This window comes from Scyliorhinus canicula, chromosome 3, assembly GCF_902713615.1.
Source record: "Scyliorhinus canicula chromosome 3, sScyCan1.1, whole genome shotgun sequence".
NCBI lineage: Eukaryota > Metazoa > Chordata > Chondrichthyes > Carcharhiniformes > Scyliorhinidae > Scyliorhinus > Scyliorhinus canicula.
Genome location: NC_052148.1, coordinates 122,050,298 through 122,073,956, shown reverse-complemented (window position 1 = coordinate 122,073,956; position 23,659 = coordinate 122,050,298). Strand labels below are relative to the sequence as shown.

Below are 23,659 nucleotides of genomic sequence, written 5' to 3'. Positions count from 1 at the left end.
ATAGATAAGATGAAAATCTACCCCATTTCTGCTCATTTAAAATTATAAAGCAAAGACTAACCTCAACAATATCATCATCAAACAAAAGCCAGAAGCCATGGCTTTTCACAATAGTGATGTAGTGCCCACGGTTGGGGCCACTGAAAAGGGGAGAGAAAGAAAAAGATTCAGACATCACACATCAACAAATACTGAATGCAATATAGATAAAATAATTGAGCAAAATTTGACAAATGCACTGCAGCTAGAAATTCTTGCTTTATTGTCTAAATCACCACAGAAAAACTGCCCAGTTACTCGATTTCATTATGGAATTTATCTGGTTCTAAAAAAAGTAGCTTCAGGAACTACAAATGTTAATTAACTGACAATTGAGCCAATGTCAATATATGGATGAACCATCAGTATACATCCAACATATCAATTTATCTTAATGCAGCGAGATCATCTTGTGAATCAACAGCATTTTGTATTTTTCATACTTCATAGTTCTGTCATCAGCATCCTCATCAGAACATTAGGAATATGAACATTTGGTTTTGCAATTATTCAATAATTTTCCTTTCGCTCCATTTAATTTCCATCCAGTTTTTATTAAAGTTTATGTTACTTGTGCAATTTTCTTTGGCCTCTTCTAATCCCTAGTGCTTTCGGTGAAGCAGAAAAAAAGTACCTTAGCGAGCAAATCTCCCCCCCCACCAAAAAACATACAGGTAGTTTACAGGAAGTCACCAGAATTGATGAACCAAAAAAAGATAACAATTTCATTTGACTGGGATCCACTGGTAATGGGCAGGAAGGAAAAAGGTTCTGATCAATCCTATCACAAACTGAAATAACTGATGGGGTACATGCCCAGAAATGAAAGCAAGATTTCAAAACAACTACAGCCATGTCTTACTGCTGTAACCTGAATGGGCAGCTGGACTGATGGGAGGTACAATACCGTTTCTTACTGAATAGCTGCCATGACAAATCGTTGCTAAGTATATGCCATCCCTCAGGAGACTTATATGCAGCCAGCAAGAAGAAACCTTTCATCAGAAAATGCACAGAAACAAATGCAACCCACTGGAAGCACAATTAACCAAATAAGCAGATAGTGTAATTTATCAGCTTTCACTGATAGGAGAGAGCTAACATTGAGGGTCCAGTATCATTTTCAACCCTATGATTTAAAAGCTAGACATGACAAATATAAAGTAGAAGGATGACCTATTAGATCAGGACAAATAGAAAATAAGCGTCAAAATTCCTGGCCAGCCACAACGTGGCCAGAATTGAAGCTTGGTGACATCATGCCTATCTCTGGTAACAAGCAAGGCCAGTGATTGCTAAAATTGGAAGCCTGCCCGCCCTTTTAAAATGAAATTAACAAGCTATTGAGTTTGATAAAAAAGCTAATTGACTAATTTTTCATTGCCCGCCCTATTTTTCACATAGGAAAAATGTTGGAAGTGATTTACGCCCAGTCTGAGGAGGCAGCACAAGGACGGATGAAAAGGTCTGCAAATGGGACCATGGGGCGTGCAGCAGCAGAGTTTGCTGCTGAAGGTGGCAGCGTTTGGCGTGGCGTTACATTTGTTCAGTTTTTTTAATAGGCTGACCATAACAATCAAGGAAAGAGAGAGGGGGAAGGGGGGCCTTTAGATTGGTGGCCTGAACAGACTCCCAGCTCACGGCCCAATCCTTCCCCTGCTGGACATCCCGCAGTAGACACCCAATTGGGTGTGAAATCCCCCGTCACAATGCTAATTAGCCAGTAAGCCACACATCAGTTATTTATTGTCACTATGTCATATTCCAACATGGCTATTTACAGTTGTAGCTCACAAACCGTATTCACCACACTATGTGCACTTGTCCACATGCATTCTCAACCATCCTTGTATTTCTCACAGTCCTGCCTAGTCTGTTCCAATCCATTATGGTACCACTTCCTTCTCTGGTACTATCGAATATTTTTGCTCCTTTATGCACCTTATTTATCTTCGACTTTCAGATCATAACTCCCCAGCCCTCACCCACCAAATTTAGTTTAAATCTTCGCAACCACACTTGCAAACCTCCCCAGTAGGACACTGGCCTCCATCTGGTTGAGCTACAATTCATCCCTATTGAAAAAATGACCTCCTGCCCCAGAACTGGTCCCAGCATTCCAAGAGTCTGAAGTTTTCCCGCCTCCATCATGCCTCAAGCCACACATTGGCCATTCCCATCCATCTTCCTTTTTCTACTATCGTTGCTTTGTGGCAATGAGAGCAATCCAGAGATTAGGATCTTCCAGGTCCTACTTTTTAAAAACTTCCTCCTTAGCTCCTGAAAGCCTGACTGTAGAACCTTAATACTTGTTCTCTTTATGTTATCGGTGCCAACGTATACCACTCATCCCATGCAGAATATTTTTCCTCCTCTCAATGATGTCTTTTACTCTGACACAAAGCAGGGCTCACTGGGGTGGTTACAGAAGTGCCTACATTGCAGGATTTTGACCCAGCGACAGTGAAGGAATGGCAAGTTATTTCCAAGTCAGGATAATAGATCATAGAATTTACAGTGCAGAAGGAGGCCATTTGGCCCATCAAGTTTGCACCAACCCTTACAAAAAGCACCCTACTCAAGCCCACTTATCTACCCTAACCCCGTAACCCCCACTTATCCTTTTTGGATAGCAAGGGCAATTTAGCATGGCCAATCCACCTAACCCACACATCTTTGGACTGTGGGAGGAAACTGGAGCACTCGGAGGAATCCCACGCAGACATGGAGAGAATGTGCAGACTCCGCACAGTGACCCAGCCGGGAATTGAACCTGGGACCCTGGAGCTATGAAGCAACTACGCTAACCACTATGCTAACCTGCTGCCTGATGGTGTGCACCTTGGAGAGAAATTTGCAAGGCAGCTATGCTGCCCTTCTAGCAGAGGTTACATGTTTAGAAGGTGCTGTTGAGTTGGTGAGTTTCTGTTGTGCATTTTGTAGGTGATGCACACTGCTACCACTGTCAGTTAGTGTTGGAGATGGTGGATAGGATGGCAAATAAGCAGGTTATTTTGATGGTGTGGAGCGGAGTGTCGTTGGAGCTACGCTCATCCAGGCAAGTGAAGAATGTTCCATCACACCCCTGACTTGTGCCTTGTAGATGGTGAACAGGCTTTGGAGAGTTGATGAGTCATTCCTGATCTGCTCTTGGCAGCATGATAGCACTGAGGTTTGCACTGTTGCTTCACAGTGTCAGTCCAGTGGCTCTGTGGAGCCTGCAAGTTCTCCGTGTCTGCGTGGATTTCCTCCCGGTGCTCCGGTTTCCTCCCACAAGTCCCGAAAGACGCGCTGTTAGGCAATTTGGACATTCTGAATTCTCCCTGTGTGCTCGAACAGGCGCCGGCATATAGCGAATAGGGGCTTTTCACAGTAACTTCTTGCAGTGTTAATGTAAGCCTACTTGTGACAATAAAGATTATTATTATTGCAGCCATAGTATATAAATGCTTGGTCCCGTTCAGCTCTGGTCAGTTGTAAACCCCAGGATTTCGATGATGGAAGAGTCATAGATGATAATGACACTAAATGGGAAATCATTTGATTCTCTCTTGTTGGAGATGATCTTTGTCTGGCACTTGTGTAGAGCGAATGTCACTTGCCATTTATCAGCGCAAGCCTAAAAGTTGTCCAAGTCTTGCTGCATATGGACACGGATTACTTCAGTATTAAGGAGTTACAAATGGTACTGACATTATACAATCATCAGCAAACATCTCCACGCCTGATCATATGATGGAAGGAAGGTCATTGAATGAAGCAATGAAGTGGGTTGGGCCTGGGGAACAATCCAAGGAACCCCTTCAAGAATGCCCTGGGACGGAGACTTATGGCTTCCAACAATCACAACATATTTCTATGTGCTAGGTATGACTCCAACTAAAGAGTTTGCGCTTGAATTCCCACTGACTCCAGTTTTTTTTAGGCTCCTAGATGCCATTCTGTGTCAAATGCTGCCTTGATGTCAAGGGCAGTCATTCTCACCTCATCTCTGGAGTCCAGCTCTTTTGTCCATGTTTGAACCAAGGCTGTAATGAGGTCAGGAGCTGAGTGGCCCTGGCTGAATCCAAACTAAGTGCCAGTGAACAGGTTATTGCTGTGCAAGTGCTGCTTGATAACATTGGCGACAACACCATCCTTTACTTTATCATGATCGAGAGTAGACTGGTAGGGCGGTAATTGGCCCGATAGGATTTGACCTGTTTTGTGTGTACAGACCATAACCTGGGCAATTTTCCACATTGCTGTATATATGCCAGTTTTGTAGCTGTATTGGAACAACTTGGCTAGGGAGCACAAGTTTTGCAGTGACATATTGCTGGAATGTTATCAGAGCCCATAGCCTTTGCAATATCGAGTGCCTTCAGCTGTTTTTGATACCACATAGATTGAATCAAGTTGGCTGAAGATTGGCATCTGTAATTTTGGGGACCTCAGGAGGAGGGCAAAATGGATTAGCCAATTGCTTCTGGCTGAAGATAGTTGCACATGCTTTGGCCTCCTCTTTTACAGTAATATGCTGGGCTCCCCCATCATTGGGAATGGGGATATCTGTGGAGACTCCTCCTGACCGCAGAGCTTTAATCTGATCCAGTAATTGTGGGATCGCTTAGCTCTGTTTCTCACATACTGCTTCCACTGTTTTGTATGCAAGTAGCTGTGTGTTGTAGTGTAACCAGGTTGACACCTTATTTTGAGGCAAGCCTGGTGCTGCACCTGCACTCTTCATTGAACCAGGATTGATTTCTTAGCTTGATGGTAATGGTAAAGTGTAGGATATGCAAGGCCATGAGTTTACAGCTTGTGGTCGAATGCAATTCTGCTGCTGATGGCCCAGTGCCTCATGGATGTCCAGTTTTGAGCTCCTAGATTGGTTCCGAATCTATCCCATTCAGCACCATGATAGTGCCACACACAAGATGATAGAGGGTTTTCACAGTGCAAACATGGATCTTTTTTTTTTCCCCCACAACTCACTCCGATCTATACGGTCATGGAGAGATGCCGCTGCGGCAGGGAAACTGGTTCCTCTCGTTACAAATGATAGTATTCTCAGGCCAATAGGACCTCATGGGTGCCAAATGTGAAGCTATCAATTCTGTTCCAAATCTATCCCATTTAACATGGTGATAGTGTCACTTGACACACGTGAGGCTGTCTTCAGTATGACAAGGGGACTCAATCTCATCGGGGACCGAGCAGTGGGCAGCCCTACTAATACTGCAATCGACAGTCACATCTGTAACAGGCAGATCGATGAGGGGGAGGTCATGGAGTTTTTCCCCTCACCACCTGTTGCAAGTTTAGTTTGGCTGCTATTACCTTCAGAAATTAGCCAGCTTGGACAGTCATGGTGTTACCAAGCTACTCTTGTTGATGGAAAGGGAAGTAACCCAACTGTAACAAAGAAATGGTTGGTCAGAGAGCAGGCTCCAAGGTTTTTTGACGCTGAACTGGAGGTCTTGATCGAGGGAGTGGAAAAGAGAGATGGTCTACATACTCAGGGGTGCCAGAAAGCTTTCTAGACACCTGGTGAGAAGGCTGTGGAAGTAGATAGCCGCCATGTTCGATCCCACTAGAGAAGCCCTCGAGGACCCAGGTACAGTGGCAAAGGAAACTTCTAATGACATCATGCAAGTGATCAATGTCTATGAATGCATCTTCAAATGCCATATCCCACACCGTACCACACCTCCATCACTCACCTACAATCTCCATCAATTAAAGCTCAAAATTAACATCAATATGCTCAGCTCACTCTCACATACTTAACTTTCTGCAAGCTTCACACACGCATCTGACAGCTTGAAGTGGCAGATATTAAACCATGACAGCCACATCATCCATATTGCAAGACACTCATTGACAATTTCCTCTCCTTTATAAAAATGGCCAGATGAAGAGGGGGAGAATAGTGTACCTACATGTCTGAAACTCTATGGAGAAGATAGTGCTGGTCATACTGGACAGGCCATTATCAAGACTGTTGCCAGCAGTATTTTTTGAGGTGATGTTATTATACCCGATGCTCTTTCTCACATCCCACTTCTCAATCATCCCTTTCTGTCTTCTGACTTACAAACTTGTGATGGTAATACTATGCACCTCTTACTTTACATCCTCTCCTCACCTGTTCAGAAACTGACAGTGTGCGTATCTACGAGGATAGATTAAAAACAGGATCTGCACATGGCGAGAAACTTGGCAGAGGTGCATTGCAATTAGGGTAGAAGGCAAGGATAGCACAGGTGTCAGCTAGCCAGAGAGGTCACACATGGAGGACTTTGATGGGGCACCATGCAGAAGAATAGTGATGAGTATTGACACTGAAATCTTTGCTGCATTGGGAACCCTGCGATCAATGTCAATGTGCATAGAGGAGTCAGCACTAACTTGACAAAAGACTTTGCAGAGAACATGGGGAGTCCATACTTTCCAGCATGGCAATGGAGCCAACTCCATGAACACAATTGTGGATCCAACCATGATGTAGTTCCTGATAGTTAAATGAAGCATATTCTACTATTCCAAACACAGTTTCTCAATTATGAAATCCATTCCCCTCTCCAAGTTACAGGAGTACAACTAGGTTACTCTAAGAACTGGCTCAGATGCAGTTACTAAAATGTCTCTCTTGTAACAAACCTGCCACAGTGAACAACAACAGCCACCAGATCATACATGCGGTCCAAATTAATAGCATCTCCAGATGTATTAAACAGCCTCAGCTCCAGTGGAAACACTACTCGATAAGAGAGTTTTGTGTATCGATGCAATTGTTCCATGTATTTGAACCTCTTCAAGTGTAACGCAAGGATCATAGGTAGCTTCTTCACACACATTCTGTCAACCAAAGACAAAATCAGTATAGAAAGGTTTATATAATAAACGCACACTCACTGCTGCTCATGCAGTGGTCTTTTAAAATGATCCAACCAAGATGACATTTTCAGCCAGTAAATGAAAGAGTGAATGACGAATCTCACTATAGTCAAAAGATGAGTCCAGATGTGCGAGATTAGTTGCAGAAGACAAAAGCAAAATATTTTCTTGCACAAGGAAATTTTGATTCCAGTTTTAATGGGTGATCAATGGGGACTCTGGCTGGGTGCAAAGTAATGCAAAGACATTCTACAGAGTAACACAGCAAGTAACAGGATAATTTCCACCTGGAAGAGCAATATATGTTAAACTGTGAATCGCACAAAGTAATGTCATGGATTAAAAAATGCGTTTTGGGGTATATAGAGATGTGATATAACTATATAAATGCAGGTTTTCTTTGTTTCTATTCATCTGGTTATTGATTGCTGACAAACACAAGAGTCATTTGATTCCCACTTCCTCATTACTTTAATATGTCTTACGCATTTAGTTGTTCCTAACCCTAACTAATACCTGGCATAGATTAAGCACAGGCTAGTCACTTAAATATGATTTGTTTGGCAGTTTTGTCTAAAACATTGTTGCAAATCAGCCGCAAAGAAAAAAGGTACTCAAATTAGTGAAAGGAATATTTATCTACAAACTTCATGAAATGACGATACTAAATTACAGATTACGTTCTTGTTACATGCTCACCTTTTCTGAGCTTCCTGTTTACTGCAGCATGTTTCACAATAATACTTGTGTTCACTGCACAGTGTTTCTGTGTTGCTGAAATCTCTGCAAATTAAAATTGTAAAAATATCACATTAGTATCGTAATGCTTGTAAAACACTGAAGAAATCATGTTTGTGACTTTTCCAAACAAAAAGAGACTTTAGAAAAGAAAATCGTCCTTGCAGGAAGGTTCAAGCAACATTGTAATTTGTAGACAATTGGGATTTGAACGGGGCGATCAGCAAACAGTAAAGTTGAGCAGTGTGATAAAATACGCAGCCATGTACTTCACCACACTGAGGCACAAATGGAGGCAGAGTACAAAAGCAAGGAAGCGACGATGAAATCTTTATAAAACACCAGTTCAGCAATGTACTTTAGAAGGGATGTGACGGCTTCAGAGAGGGTGCAGAGAAGGTTTGAGAGAATGGTTCCAGTGATGAGGGATTTTAGTTGCATGGATAGATTTGAGCAGCTGGATTTTTTAACCTTAAAGTGAAGGATGAAAGGAAATTTAATAAAGGTGGTCAAATTCAAACACAGTAGAATCAGAGAAACTATTCCGGGTGGTGAAGGTCAAGAACTAGGAGAACACTACTAGAAGATAAATGGCAAAAGAACCAATGGAGACACAAATGTTACGATCCCAGTTGATGATATAATTGAATGGGAAGGTCCCGGAATGGAACCCTGACACAAAAGATTGTAAATTTCACTTTAAAAAAAAAATTGTTTTAACAACAGAAAAAACAGAAAATAGAGAGGTAGATTATAATATAATATTCCTTTCTCCTCCCCTCCACCCGACGCCCCCTGCCCCCCAAGGTTAACAATTAAACAAAGATTTTAAGATCAACACAGATGACAGTACATTTGAGGCGAAAAGAAAATTACTGGGGGTACTGGAATCTGGAACAAAAACAGAAAATACTCGTCAATCTCAGCAGGTCTGACAGCATCTGTAGAGAGAAGGGAGCTAATGTCGAGTCTGGATGACTTTGTCAAAGCTACATTTGAAGCTACAATGTTCTCATTAGAACACAAAAAGTCCTTTTCTGAAACGCACAGATTGGCTGTGGTCAAACACACACCACTCTGAACCCAAGTTAGTATCTGTATCTGTGGATTTCTTCTTCGAATACACACTCAAAAAAATGTTTTAAAATCCTCTCTCGCAACAAGACTTTCCATCAGCAGGTTGCATTCCTAAATCCACCACACGTTTTCCAAAGAACTCTTTTGAACAGTGAATCTACACCCTTCTACCAGCCAACCCAAGTTTTACACCAAAACTTCTGATTTCTTTGTCTTGACTGCTTTTACACACACACATAAATTCCAACATCCAACCAGCGATTGCTCCACAATAATTTCAATTAACGTCTCAAACTGTAGTAAGATATCACAAACCTTAGAGCTGCTTCAAATATCTTTGACACTCACTAACCACTTGAAATGAACAGTAGCCTGTTGTGCTCCCAGCTCCTCTTTGTTTCTTTAACTTCAGGCTCCCTGGAAATGCATCTTCGTTTCCTTAAGTAGCTGTCCTTTAGATTTTTGACATTGGCTTTCTTGGTCATTAGCCCCATTGTATGACCTTTCTTCTAGAAAAGCTGAGAGAGATGTTCCAGCAAAACTAAAGAATAAAGGGTTTGATTTCCCTTACAAGGGCCTCGTTGCTAAGCAACTATATGTCGTCATCGCGCTGTAGCTCTTTCTCGAACACACACAATAAAAATCACTTAAAGTTACTTTTTTCCTAACGAGAAAAAAACACATTGCAATGCATTCCCAGAATGTGTGTACTGTGGCTGCAGATTTAATTGTGGCTTTGAAAAGAGTATGGATAAACACCTGAACAGAAAAAAGTATGCAGGGTTACAGGGAAAGGGTGGGGGAGTGGGACCAGCTGAATTGCTCTGAGTGAACTGGCTTAGATATGACAGGACAATTGGCCTCTTTCTGTGCTGCCATTATTTTATGCAGCAATGTGCAACTTTCTTTTAAAATAAACATTTTATTGAGGTATTTATGGTTTTATAACAGTAACAGAAGAAACAGTGTACATACAATTATAAACAGTGCAAAAGCCGCCTTCCTCTCTCACAAATCTCACCTTTTCTAACCCCCTACTCTAACTAACCCCCCCCCCCCCCCCCCCCCCCCCCCCCCGATGACGGTTAATTTTCCCTAAAGAAGTCAACGAACAGCTGCATCTCCGGGCGAACCCTAACATTGACCCTCTCAAGATGAACTTGATTTTCTCCAGACAGAGAAAGCTAACCATGTCAGTTAGCCATGTCTCCGACTTGAGGGGCTTGGAGTCCCTCCAAGCTAATAATATCCGTCTCTGGGCTACCAGAGAGGCAAAGGCCAGAACGTCTGCCTCTTTCCCCTCCTGGAATCCCGGATCTTCCAACACCCTGAACATTGCCACCTCTGGACTGGGTGCCAGCCTTGTTTTCAACACTTTGGACATGACATCCGCAAACCCCTGCCAGAATCCCCTAAGCTTCGGGCATGCCCAGTACATATGGACATGGATCTCTGGCCCTCCCGCACACCTTGCCCACCTGTCTTCTACCCCAAAGAACCTGCTCATCCGGGCCACTGTCATGTGAGCCCTGTGAATGACCTTAAACTGCATCAGGCTGAGCCTGGCACATGTTGTGGACGCGTCGACTCTACTCAACTGATCCGCCCACAGACCATCCTCTAACTCTCCTCCGAACTCCTCTTCCCATTTATGTTTCAGCACCTCAGTCTGTGTTTCCTCTGACCCCATAAACTCCTTATGAACGTCTGAAACCTTCCCTTCTCCCACCCACACTCTGGAAACTACCCTGTCCTGTATCCCACCTTGGTGGTAGGAGCGGGAAGGTTGAGACCTTCCTGCGTAGGAAGTCCCGCGCCTGCACGTACCTAAATTCATTCCCTCCCATCAGTTCAAATTTCACCTCCAGTGACCTCAAGCTGGGAAAGCTCCCCTCTATAAACATATCGCCCATCCTCTCAATCCCTGCTCTCTGCCATCTCCAGAACCCTCCATCTAACCTCCCCGGGGCAAACCGGTGATTATTGCAAATTGGAGACCAGGCCTCTGCTCCCTCTGCTCCCACATGTCATCTCCATTGCCCCCAGACTCTCAGGGCTGCGGCCACCACGGGGCTGGTGGAGCACCAAGCCGGCAGGAACGGCAGAGGCGCCGTTACTAATGCTCCCAAACTAGTGCCCTTGCAAGATGCCGCCTCTGCTCGCTCCCCCCCCCCCAACTTCCTAATCATGGCTATATTCGCCGCCCAGTAATAATTACTAAAGTTCGAGAGTGCCAGCCCCCACCCCCCCCGGGCTGTGCTCCAGCATCCCCTTTTTAACTCACGGGGTCTTACCCGCCCATACAAAGCCCGAGATCACTTTGTTGACCTGTTTAAAAAAGGACTAAGGAATAAAGATGGGGAGACACTGAAATACAAACAGGAATCTCGGGAGGCCTGTTATCTTCACTATCTGCACCCTCCCAGCCAGTGACAGTGGGAGCACGTCCCACCTTCGAAAATCCTCCTTCATTTGATCTACTAGTCGGGCCACATTATGCTTGTGCATCTGTTCCCATTCCCGCACCACCTGGATGTCTAGGTAGGAAAAGCTTCCCCCTACCACTCTAAATAGCAGCTCCCCCAATCGTCACTCCTGCCCCCTTGCCTGGATCGCGAACATCCCGGTTCTTCCCCATGTTCAATTTGTAGCCGGAAAACCGGCCAAAATCCCCCAAATTTCTTCCATCCCATCTAGTGGGTCCGAAACATATAGAAGCAGCTTGTCTGTGTATAGCGAGATTCTGTCCCCATCTCCTCCCCCCCCCCCCCCCTCCCCGAACCAGCCCCTTCCAGCCCTTTGAGGCTCTCAACTCAATTGCCAGCGGTTCTATGGCCAGTGCGAACAACAGCGGGGAGAGGGGGCACCCCTGCCTCGTCCCCCGGTGCAGCCTAAAATAGCCCAATGTCAGCCTGTTTGTCCCAACACTTGCCACGGGCGCCTGATACAGCAGCCTGACCCAGTCAAGGAAACCCCACCCAAATCCAAATCACCCAGTACCTCCCACAGATACTCCCATTCCACCCGGTCTAATTCCATTTCTTTCAGGAATGCTGAGTGCTTAGCAGATGAGGGGGTGTGCGGGCGGGTGAGGGACGCCATTCAGAACTATTTGGAGATAAATGACACGGGAGATTTCGGCAGCAATAGTATGGGAAGAGCTGAAGGCAGTGGTTAGTGGGGAGCTAATTTCGATACGGACTCATAGGGAGAAGGTGGAGCGGGTAGAGATGGATAGGCTGGTTAGGGAAATACTTCAGGTGGACAGAAGGTATTCTGAAGCCCCGGAGGCGGGACTGTTGAAGGAGCAACAGAAGCTGCAGATGGAGTCTGATCTGTTATCCACAGGGAAGGCAGTGGGGCAGTTGAGGAAGGCGAGAGGGGCGATATAGGGGTATGGGGAGAAGGCCAGTCGGATGCTAGCGCACCAGCTAAGGAAGAGAGAGGCGGTCAGTGAAGGACAGAGGGGGGAACAGTCATGGACCCAGCAGGGGTGAATGGGGTGTTCAAGGCGTTTTACAGTCGGCTGTATGAGTTGGAACCCCCAGCTGGGGTGGTGGGGATGAGGCAGTTTTTGGAAGGGCTGGAGTTTCCAAAGGTGGAGGAAGGGTTAGTGGAGGGGTTGAGGGCCCCAATCGGGATTGTAGAAGTAGTAGAGTAATTGGAGGCCATGCAGTCGGGCAAGGCCCCGGGACCAGACAGCTACCCTGTGGAATTTTACAAGAAGTTTTCTGTGATGCTGGGCCGCTGCTGGTGAGGGCATTTAATGAGGCTCGGGAACGGGTTATTCTTCCCGCAAAAATATCGCAAGCCTCGATATCATTGATCCTGAAACGGGAGAAGGACCCAGAGCAATGTGGGTGATACAGACCAACATCCTTACTGAATGTCGATGCCAAATTGCTGGCGACAATTCTGGCCTCAAGGATAGAGGACCATGTTCCGTGGGTGATAGGGGAAGACCAGACGGGATTTTTAAAAGACAGGCAGCTAACAGCCAACATTGAAAGGCTCCTAAATGTGGTCATGATGCCCTCTGAGGGGAGGGAGGCAGAGGTCACTATGGACGCGGCAAATGCGTTTGTCTGGGTGGAATGGAATTATTTGTGGGACGCCCTAGGACGGTTTGGGTTTGGCCAGGGCTTTATTGACTGGGTTTGGCTGCTATACCAGGCACCAGTGGAGAGTGTGCGGACGAACCGGGTAAGTTTGGACTACTTTAGACTGCACTGGGGGACAAGACAAGGATGTCTTCTCTCCCCACTATTGTTTGCCTTGGCTATAGAGCCATTAGCGATGGTGCTGAGAGTACCAAAGGACTGGAAGGGGCTAGTCCAGGGACAGGTGGAACATAGGGTCTTGTTATATGCAGACGACCTACTCCTATATATTACTTTTTTAAATATAAATTTAGAGTACTCAATTCATTTTTTCAAATTAAGGGGCAATTTAGCGTGGCCAATCCACCTAGCCTGCACATCTTTGGGCTGTGGGGGCGAAACCCACACAGACACAGGGAGAATGTGCAAACTGCACACGGACAGTGACCCAGAACCGGGATCAAACCTGGGACCTCGGCGCCGTGAGGCAACTGGACTAACCCACTGCGTCACCGTGCTGCCCTCCTATATATTTATGACCTGTTCGGGGGGGATGGGGGAGATTATGCGTATATTAGGGAATTTGGCCAGTTCGCAGGGTACAAATTGAACATGGATAAGAGTGAGGTTTTTGTTATCCAGACAAGGGGGCAGGAGAGGAGACTGGGGGAGACCCAGCTGCGGCGTCGCTGGGGAGGCCGGTAGGTCCCAGGAGATCCCGGGTAAGATCGTCGAAGTTGGTTTAAAACCGACTTGGTCACACTCCATTTGGGCGTCATTCTGACTCTGACGCCTCACGGAACTTGGGTAGATCCTACAAGGCGTGAAGGCTGCCGGGAAGCTCGTGGGAGGACTCACCCATCATCCACCGGCTGCACCGTGCTCAAGCAAGAGCGCAACAAGGCCGGTGGATCGCACCCCTTATCTTTACATCCTTCTGGAATCAACATCGAATTCAACAATTTATCATAACCGCCATTTTACTTTTCCAGGCAGCAGCTGCTGGTAACAATTCTGCTGCTATCTATGTACACTTCATCCAGAACTGTTTTTAGTTTTTCAACTTGCTACTTTATCTTTCCCATTTGCCTTGCACCAATCATCCCTTTTATCATTTAACTGGTCTTCCCTTCCATCCAATTACAGAGTTTCTCTTTCGTTCTTTCCTACCCTCATTCAGACCTAATGAGAAGTCATTGCCCTGAAACGTTAACTCTGATGCCAGCTGGCCTGCTGAGTATTTCCAACAATTTTAAGTTTTTACTCCTAACAATAAAAAAATATCAACAGAGATCTCATGGAGAACTGATCTCCCCATTTTTACCAGGCTCTCAATTCCACTTCACATTTCAGGTGGGTGAATGAATGCGAGTGTTAAAATTAACTTTTAAATTAATTTTAAATTAATAATCGTGTAGGTGTAAGCTAGCGGATAGTGTGTAAACGGCCTTCTTTTCCTCGTTCAACATTCTATTTTTATTCTTTCACTACACAGTCCAACAGACACGAACTGACCAGAATTTAAGCTGCAACGGCTACTGCTGGAAGCCACTGGAGTTAAAGTATTTACAGTTTGGAATGCTGATCCCCTTCAGAATGTCCAATTTGCTAAATGAGGATTTCAGGATCCCTGGTAGTTTTTCCTGCTTCTGTCCAATAATACTTGGAAAAACAAAAGAAATGGAGAGGAATGCCAGTTTTAGATAAATCAAACCTCTGTCTCTATAAGTTTGATTGGAGTCAAAATTATTGCCTTAAAAAGACAGCTTTATGCATGCAATTTTTCAGATACTAATGTGATCACTACTTACCTGAGGCAATGTGTAATTGATGTGTTCTGTTCCACGTCAACTGAAAGATCCAGAAAATCTTCATCTTTGCTGCTAACCTGTAGAATTACCCATTTAGGCAGTAAAATTAGTTCATTGGAGCATGGAATACAAGAACAAGGAAGTCATGCAAAACCTTCACAAATAGGTCACAGCTGGAGCATGGTGTACAATTCCACGCACCGTACTTTAGGAAGAACGAAAAGGCTCTGGGGAGAGTACAGAGGCGGTGAATCAGAATAAGGCCAGTGTCATGTGAGAGTACCCTTTAAGAAATGGGTGTTTAAGAAATGTACCTTTAAGAAATGAAGCTGCTCATGTTACTGGAGTGATGTCAGAGTGTGGGTGGAGCTGAGCTCCACTTCTGCTTTTTAGTTTCAGTTTGAGAAAGAGCTTGGGTGTGTCTGTGTTTTCCAGTGAGCTGAATCTGAAGTTCAAAGTGTGCTGCACTGCTGTTGATCTCTGCCATCCAAAAACTATTTATGAATCAGTTGGTGAATTCAGAAGTAGTATAAATGTTTTCAGTCTTGAATGCAAACCCTGATATGCTTCAGTTTGGAGGTTTGTTAAGTCTTTTGGATGGTAAAAGGACAGCATACAGGTTATTTAGTGTTGTATTCTTTGGGGGGTGTATTTGATTTACTGGTTGCTAAGATATTCAATATTTTAAAAGGTTAACTTGAGTTCATAGAATAAACATTGTTTTGTTTTAAAAAAAACACTGGTCCATTTTCTGCTGTACCACACGTGTAGAGTCAGCAGTGTGCTCCCCATACCACAATCTATGAAAAGTTGTGGGTCAGGTGAACTCCATGATACACTTTAGGGTTCTCTAAATCCTGGCCCATAACACCAGGGATTTCAGTTATGTGGAAAAATGGGACCACCTGGAGAATTGTTGTCCTTTGAGCACTACGATTATAGAGGCATTGAAAATTAAGCAGGGATAGTTACACCCTGCTTGCACTATTTCCTCCGGCAAGTGGGATGACAACCAGGGATAATAAATTTCAAATAACTGACAAAAGAATTAGAGGGCAAATGAAGAGAAATCGCCTCACACGGATGGTTAAGTTCTGAAACACATTATCTGATAGTATGGTGAAATGAAATTCCACAGCAACTTGAAAATGGCAACTGGGTATGAACTTGGACCCAACTTGCAGGGTTAGGGAACTAAATTAGCAACCCGGTAGAGAAAATAAATCTTCATGACTTTTGTGCTGACTTCCTTTGCTGATAAAGTTCATGGGGCAATGGTAAGAGTCAGAGCAATGGTTAGAGTCAGAGATGGTCATTTCCTGGTACTTTTTGACACAATGTCACGTACCACTCAGGTGGATTTACGATGAAACACATCATGCCCCAAATAAATGCAGAGCGAAACCAGACACTGATGTAATTGGATGAGAAGCAAAGAGTGGGAGGGGAAAGAAGGGGAAAAAATTCAAATAGTTGAGTTGCACTCGGACCCGAGCAGCTGTCGGGGAAGCACTATGGCGAAGGCCAGGCGGCGGTGGTGGGCATCAGGTGGGAGTGCACGTGAGGTGAGGCAGCGGAGAGGACGGAGGATGACCCATGAGGCGAGTCAGTGAAGCGGATGGAGGAGGGCCCTTGAGGCGAGGCAGTGGAGCGGACAGAGGTGGACTCGAGGCAAGGCAGTGGATCAAAAGGAGGAGGACGCATGAGGAAAGGCAAGGCAGCGGAGCAGACGGAGGAGGGCCCATGAGGCGAGCCAGCGGAGCAGACGGAGGAGGACCCATGAGGCGAGGCAGCGGAGCAGACGGAGGAGGACCCACGAGGCGAGGCAGCGGAGCAGACGGAGAAGGACCCATGAGGCGAGGCAAGGCAGCGGAGGGGGCACCTGAGGCGAGCAAGGGGATGGTGGGAGGGTTGATGGCGAGTGTTGCAGGAAACCAATGACCAGAATCACTGCTTCACAAGAGGCAAGGGTTTTTCTAGGGTTCTTTGATGCTACACTCATTCTTAATGCTGACTTGACGTCAAGTGCAGTCACTCTCACTTCAAGTTCAACTCTTTTGTCCACATTTGGACCAAGACTGTAACGACGTCAGGAGTCGAGTGGTCCTGGTAGAAACTAAGTGAGCAGGTACCGCTTCATAGCACTATTGGCCATTGACCAGCCCTTCCATCACTTTACTGACGGTCAAGAGCAGACTGATGGGACAGTAATTGACCGGGTTGGATTTGTCATACTTTTCTTTTGGACATGTCATAATTGGGACAATTTTCCACATTGTCGGGTAAATGCCAGCTTTGTTGGAACAGTTTCGCCGCGGGGCTTGACTATTTCTAAAGTACAAGTCTTCCACACTATTGCTGGGATATTGTCAAGGTCCACAGCCTTTGCAGTATCCAGGGTCTTCAGCCATTTCTTGATGTCACATGGGCAGCACGGTAGCATTGTGGATAGCACAATCGCTTCACAGCTCCAGGGTCCCAGGTTCGATTCCGGCTTGGGTCACTGTCTGTGCGGAGTCTGCACATCCTCCCCGTGTGTGCGTGGGTTTCCTCCGGGTGCTCCGGTTTCCTCCCACAGTCCAAAGATGTGCAGGTTAGGTGGATTGGCCATGATAAATTCCCCTTAGTGTCCAAAATTGCCCTTAGTGTGGGTGGGGTTGCTGGGTTATGGGGATAGGTTGGAGATGTTAACCTTGGGTAGGGTGCTCTTTCTGGGAGCCGGTGCAGACTCGATGGGCCGAATGGCCTCCTTCTGCACTGTAAATTCTATATGTATATATGAATTAAAATCACTTGATTGAATCCTGCTGTCACTTTTGGGGAAATTAACTTCACATCACCTTAACGTTTTCTCTAAAGAGCTGCCCCTCTGAGAACACAGCACTATATCGAGGCGGAGTGTGGTTTGACCAATTCAGAAAAGTAAAAATGTATATTTAAATACCTTATCCTTGATTCTTCAAGCCCAAATAAAAATATTAGGTGGTAAAATGTGTGACTTGTGCTCCCAAACTTGTCACACCCCTAACCAAGCTGTTCCAGTACAACACAGGCATCTACCGGCAATGTGGAAAATTGCCCAGGTTATGTTCTGTACACAATAGGACAAATGCAACCCGGCCAATTACTGAGCTATCAGTCTACTCTCATCATCAGCAAAGTGATGCAAGGAGTCAACAGTGCTATCAAGCAGCACTTTACTCAGCAATAACCCACTCATGAACACTCAGGTTGGGTTCTGCCAGGGTCACTCACCTCCTGACCTCATTACAGCCTTGGTTCAAACATGGAAAAAAGAGCTGAATGACAGAGGTGACGTCAGAGTGACTGCCCGTGGCATCAAGGCAGCATGTGTGCGCATCAAGGAGCCCTAGCTAAAGTGGAATCAATGGAATCAGGGGGGAAACTCTCCGCTGATTGGAATCATACCTGGCACAAAGGAAAATGGTGGTGGTGGTTGGCGGTCAATCATCTCAGATACAGGACATTACTGTCAGGGTAGTGCCCCACGACCAACTGTCTTTTTTTATTAAAAACGCATTTTATTCAAACTTGTATCAAAGTTGGTTACAGCAAATAAACACCCCGGGAAACATTCTTCCCCAACAATCAACTATACAGTTTGTACAGATTTTTCTCCTTTTTCACCCCCCCCCCCCCGGCGACGAACAGCTCCTCAAACACGGTCCTAAACATCCCCCACCTTTTCTCAAACTCCCCTGCTGAGCCCCTTAACTCATACTCTATCTTCTCTAACCGCAGGAAGTCATACAGGTCACCCAACCGTGCTGCTGCCCCCGGTGGCGATGCCGACCGCCACTCCACCAAAATTAGTCACTGTGTAATCAGAGAGGCGAAGACCAGGACATTGGCCTTCCTCCTCGCCATGAGCTCCGGCTTCTCTGAACCCCAAATATCGCCACAAAAGGGTCCGGGTCCACTCCCTCCTCCACTATCCTGGCTAAGACTGCGAACACTCCCGTCCAGAATCTTCCCAATTATTCAGAACCCCAAACATGTGGGCATGATTTGCTGGTCCCCGCCCACACCTCTCACACTCATCTGCTACCCCCTGAAAGAACCCACTCATTCTCTCCCGAGTCATATGCACCCTGTGCACCACCTTAAACTGTAACAGGCTCATCCTTGCACAAGAGGAGGTCCCGTTTACCCTTTGCAGTGCCTCACTCCATACTCCCCAATTGATCTCCATTCCCAACACTGCTTCCCATTTCTCCTTGATCTTCACCACCCGCTCGCCACCCTGCTTCCCCAGCCACTTATATATATCCTCAATTCTTCCCTCCCCTTCCACATCCGGAAGCAGCAGTCGCTCCAGCAGTGTGTATCCAGCAATCTAGGGAACCTCTTCCAGACCTTTCGTGCAAAGTCCCTAACCTGTAGATACCTGAACTCATTACCCCTCGGCAGCTCTACCCTCTCCCTTAGCTCCTCCAGACTGGCAAACCCTTCCTCCAAATACAAATCCCTCACCTTCACCAGCCCCACTTCCCTCCACTTCCTGTATACACTATCCATCCCCCATGGCTCAAACCCATGATTCTCGCATAGCGGCGTTAGCACCGACATCCCTTCCACACTAAAATGTCTCCTCAGCTGATTCCATATCTTCACCGTGGACCACTGGGCTCCCTGAATACCTACTCGGAGCCATTGGCAATGCTGCCGTCACCATAGCACTCAAACTAGACCCCTTACAAGATTCCTCCTCCATCCTAACCCACTCTACCTCTTCTCCTTCCCACCACCACCGCACCTTGTCCACATTTGCCGCTCAATAATAATGAAGCACGTTTGGCAATGCCAAACCCCCCTGCTGCCTCTGCCTCCCCACCCTCGATACCTTCTCCGCCCATACAAAGTCAGAGATTATTGTGCCCACTTTCCGAAAAAAGGCCTTTGGTATAAAGATCGGGAGATAAACAAGAACCTCGGCAGAATATTCATTTTCACCACTTGGACCCTCCCCGCCAACGTTAAGTGCAGTATATCCCACCTCTTAAGAACCTCCCTGGCCTCCTTCACCAGCTTCGTTAAATTCCACTTATGGAGCCCCGTCCATTCCCTCGCTACCTGAATCCCCAAGTACCTAAACTTATCCCTCGCTACCGTAAATGGCATCCCCCCTAAATTAGCCCGCTGTGCCAGCTCATTCACCGGGAATACCTCGCTTTTCCCTACATTCAGCTTGTATCCCGAGAACCCTCCAAACCTCCCCAACAGGCCCATAATCCCATAATCTCCAACGGATCCGAAACATACAGCAAGAGGTCATCGGCAGAGAGCGACACCTGATGCTCCCACTCATTATCCCCTGCCACTCTGCTGACCCCCTGAGAGCCAATGCCAATGGCTCTATGGCCAGCGCAAACAGCAGCGGGCACCCCTGCCTTGTACCCCTGTGTAAGTCAAAGCTTCGTGAGCTCATATCAGTCGTCCTCACCCTCACTCTTGGCGCCACATACAGCAACCGCACCCATGCCACAAATCTCAGCCCAAACCCAAACCTTCGAACAAGTACTGCCACTCCACCCAATCAAATGCTTTCTCCGTGTCCAAGGACACCATCAGCTCCGGTAACAGAGCTCTTGACAGATGTATCACCACATTCAACAGCCGTCTTATGTTACTCGTGAGCTGCCTGCCCTTCACGAAGCCTGTTTGATCTTCTGCAACCACCCCCGGGACACAATCCTCCATCCTCCCCACCAACAACTTAGCCAATACTTTCACATCCATGTTCAATAGTGGTATGGGTCTATATGACCCACATTCCACCAGATCCTTCCTTTTTTTGGGGATGTGTGTGATTACTGCCTGCTTCATCGTCTCCAGCAACTCCCCCTTCTCCAGTGCTTCAATAAATGCCCCCAACAGATGTGATGCCAGGTCAGCCACAAATTCCTTATAAAATTCTGCCGGGTACCCATCCGGCCCAGGGGACTTCCCTGACTTCATGCCCCTGATACTATCCAGCACCTCCCTCAGCCCCAGGAACTTCTCCAACACCTGCCTCTTTGCTTCCTCCACCTGGGGAAATTCCAGCTCGTCCAGAAATCACCCCGTGCCCCCCTCCTCTCCTCCTCGGTCTGCCTCATAAAGTCCCTGGTAATACTCTGTAAATGCCTCATTTATCTTCCCTGGCTCTGACACCACATCCCGAGCCCCAGTCCGGATCTTCAGTATTTCCCTAGTCGCAGCCTGCCTCCGCAGCTGGTGTGCCAGCATGCGGCTCACCTTCTCCCCATACTCATATTGCATCCCTCTTGCCCTATGCAGCTGCCCTACCGCCCTCCTCGTTGTCAGCCTGTCAAATTGCTCCGGCAACCTTTTCCTCCTCGCCAATCCCTCCACGGTGGGCACCCTCGAATATTCTCTGTCCACCTCCACTATCTCACTCACTACATGGTCATGTTCCGCCCTCCTTTCCTTATTCGCACGAACCGTAAATGAGAATTTCTCCCCGGACCACTGCCTTCAGTGCTTCCCAAAAAATGCCCGCCCACACTTCCAGATTCTGTTTGAACTCCCCATAATCCCGAATCGCCAACCGCACTTTATCACAAAAAACTGCATCAGCCAACAACCCAGAATCAAACCTCCACCCCGGCCTCTGCTCTCGTCCTATACTGAACCGGATATCCAGCCAGTGGGGTGCATGGTCCGAGATAACTATCCCCGCATAGCCTGCCCCCTCCACTCCAAACAAAATCTCCCGACTCATTGCGAAGTAATCAATCCTCGAGTACACCTTATAGACTTGTGAAAAGAAGGAATACTCCCTTCCCACTGGGTTCTGAAAGCGCCATGGATCCACCATACCCATCCTCACCATAAACCCCCCCAGCTCCCTGGCCATTTGTCACCTACCCATCGACCTGGGACTCGATCTATCCAGCCTCGGCTCCAGGATACAGTTAAAATCTCCTTCCATGATCAACTGGTACGTGGCCAAATCCGGGATTGCTGCCAGCAACCCCTCAAAACCCACATCATCCCAATTTGGGGCCTACACATTTCCCAACACTACCAGTGTCCCTTCCAATACCCCACTCACAATCACATATCTCCCACCTGGATCCCTCACCTCCTTCGCACTCACGAATCCCATTTTCTTGCCCATTAAAATCGCCACACCCCTCAATTTCAAATCAAACCCCAAGTGAAATACCTGCCCGATTCACCCCTTTGTTAACCTAACCTGGTCCTTCACACGGAGGTGTGTCTCCTGCAAAAAGACAACAGTCCATCCCCAAATAAACTTTTCACCCCTACAACTCCTTACAATCTCAACATTGAACAGAAACCGCCCCCCCCCCCCCCCACAAAAAAAGGGCGAACATCTCCCAATCCCTACACCCACTTCAAACATGCTCCCGACCATTACATCGTGCCAGCACCCCGGTTGCCAAGCACTGTCCACTAAGTTCTCTCCCCGTATATGCTCCTTAATGAAGTCTTCGGCCACTTCTGGGGTCTCGTAGCAACACTCCCGGTCTCCGAAGGTCACCCATAATTTCGCCGGGTAGAGCACCCCAAACCTGATCTGCCGCCGGTACAGCACCGCCTTGGCCTTGTTGAAACCTTCCCGCCGTTTTGACAACTCGGCTCCGATGTCCTGATAAATCCGGACGTTATTTCCCTCCCAGTCGCAGCTACGCTTCTCCCTGGCCCACCGTAGAATTTTCCCTTTCCCCACAAATTTATGGAGTCTCACAATCACCGCCCGTGGCGGCTCCCCAGCTCTCGGCTTTTGCCTCAGAGACACATGCGCTTGGTCCACTTCAGGTGCCTTATTTAGCACCCCTTCTGCCACCAGTCCCGCCAGCATCGTCGAGACGTACCTTGTGGCACTCACACCTTCCACTTCTTCAGGCAGGCACACTATTCGCAAGTTCTGCCTTCTTGAGGCATTCTCCTGCTCCTCAACCTTTGCCCTCAGCATTTTACAAAGGTCTCCTTGGAGCCCCACCTCCGCCTCCAGAGCCACCACACGATCGCTGTGGTCTGAGACCACTCCTTCAATCTCCCAAATCTGTGACCCCTGCACCTCCAAACACCTCTCCATCTGCTCCAAAGTACTCTTCAGGGGTGCCACAGCTTCTGCAATGGCCTTTGCATGATCCTCTGTTTATGGAATTCTTCCTTGATAAAAGTCATCAGTTCCTGTATCTGGGGCCTTGCAGCTTGCCCCTCCCCCGCCTGCATGCTGGAAGAGACTCTCTGTGAAGCACAAAACTGTTTCAACCGTCCAGCCAAACCTCTCTGTTTTCTGCCGGGTCCGGTGATCAGAAGACATACCATTCCAGGGGTAAACTACTCCTCTAACATTCACCTTCACCTTTTCTTCAAAATTCCACCCGGATCTGGGTAAAAAGAACCCTTTGCTGTGACTTTAAACAGGAACAGCCCTTTATGTGACCAATCATTCTATGGTCACAAGCGGAAGTCCGGCCCAATCATCTTCAGCTGCTTCATCAATGACCTGACTTCCATCATCAGGTCAGAAGTGGGGATGTTTGCGGATGACTGCACAATGTTCAGCACCATTTGCTACTCCTCAGACAATGAAGTAGCCAATGTCCAAAAGCAGCAATACCCAGGCTTGGGCTGACAAGTGGCAAGTCACATTCGTGCCACACAAGTGCCAGGCAATAGCCATCTCCTACAAGAGAGGATCTAACCACTGACCCATGACATTCAATGGCATTACCATCGCTGAATCCCCCACAATCAACATCCTAGGAGTGACCACTAATCAGAAACTGAACTGGACTAGTCACATTAATACGGTGGCTACCAGAGCAGGTCAAAGGCTAGGAATCCTACGGCGTGTAACTCACCTCCTGACCCCCCCCCCCCCCCCCCCCCCCAAAGCCTGAGCATCATCTACAAAGCACATGTCAGGAGTGTAATGGAATACTCTCCACTCGCCTGGATGAGTGCAGCTCCAACAACACTCAAGAAGCTCAACACCATCCAGGACAAAGT

At 46.9% G+C, this 23,659-nt stretch overlaps 1 protein-coding gene across 3 annotated transcripts in view; it reads right to left on the bottom strand.

The window, feature by feature from the left end:
• usp46 (ubiquitin specific peptidase 46) overlaps positions 1-23,659 on the bottom strand; it is a 94,679-nt gene that overhangs the window by 12,221 nt on the left and 58,799 nt on the right. For all 3 annotated transcript variants that reach the window (XM_038791191.1, XM_038791193.1, XM_038791192.1), the window contains 4 exons: positions 14,648-14,724; positions 7,621-7,704; positions 6,685-6,882; positions 62-140 (listed from right to left, as the gene is read on the bottom strand). In XM_038791191.1, the coding sequence (XP_038647119.1) occupies positions 62-140; positions 6,685-6,882; positions 7,621-7,704; positions 14,648-14,724 (438 nt within the window). The remainder of the gene's footprint in view (positions 1-61; positions 141-6,684; positions 6,883-7,620; positions 7,705-14,647; positions 14,725-23,659) is intronic.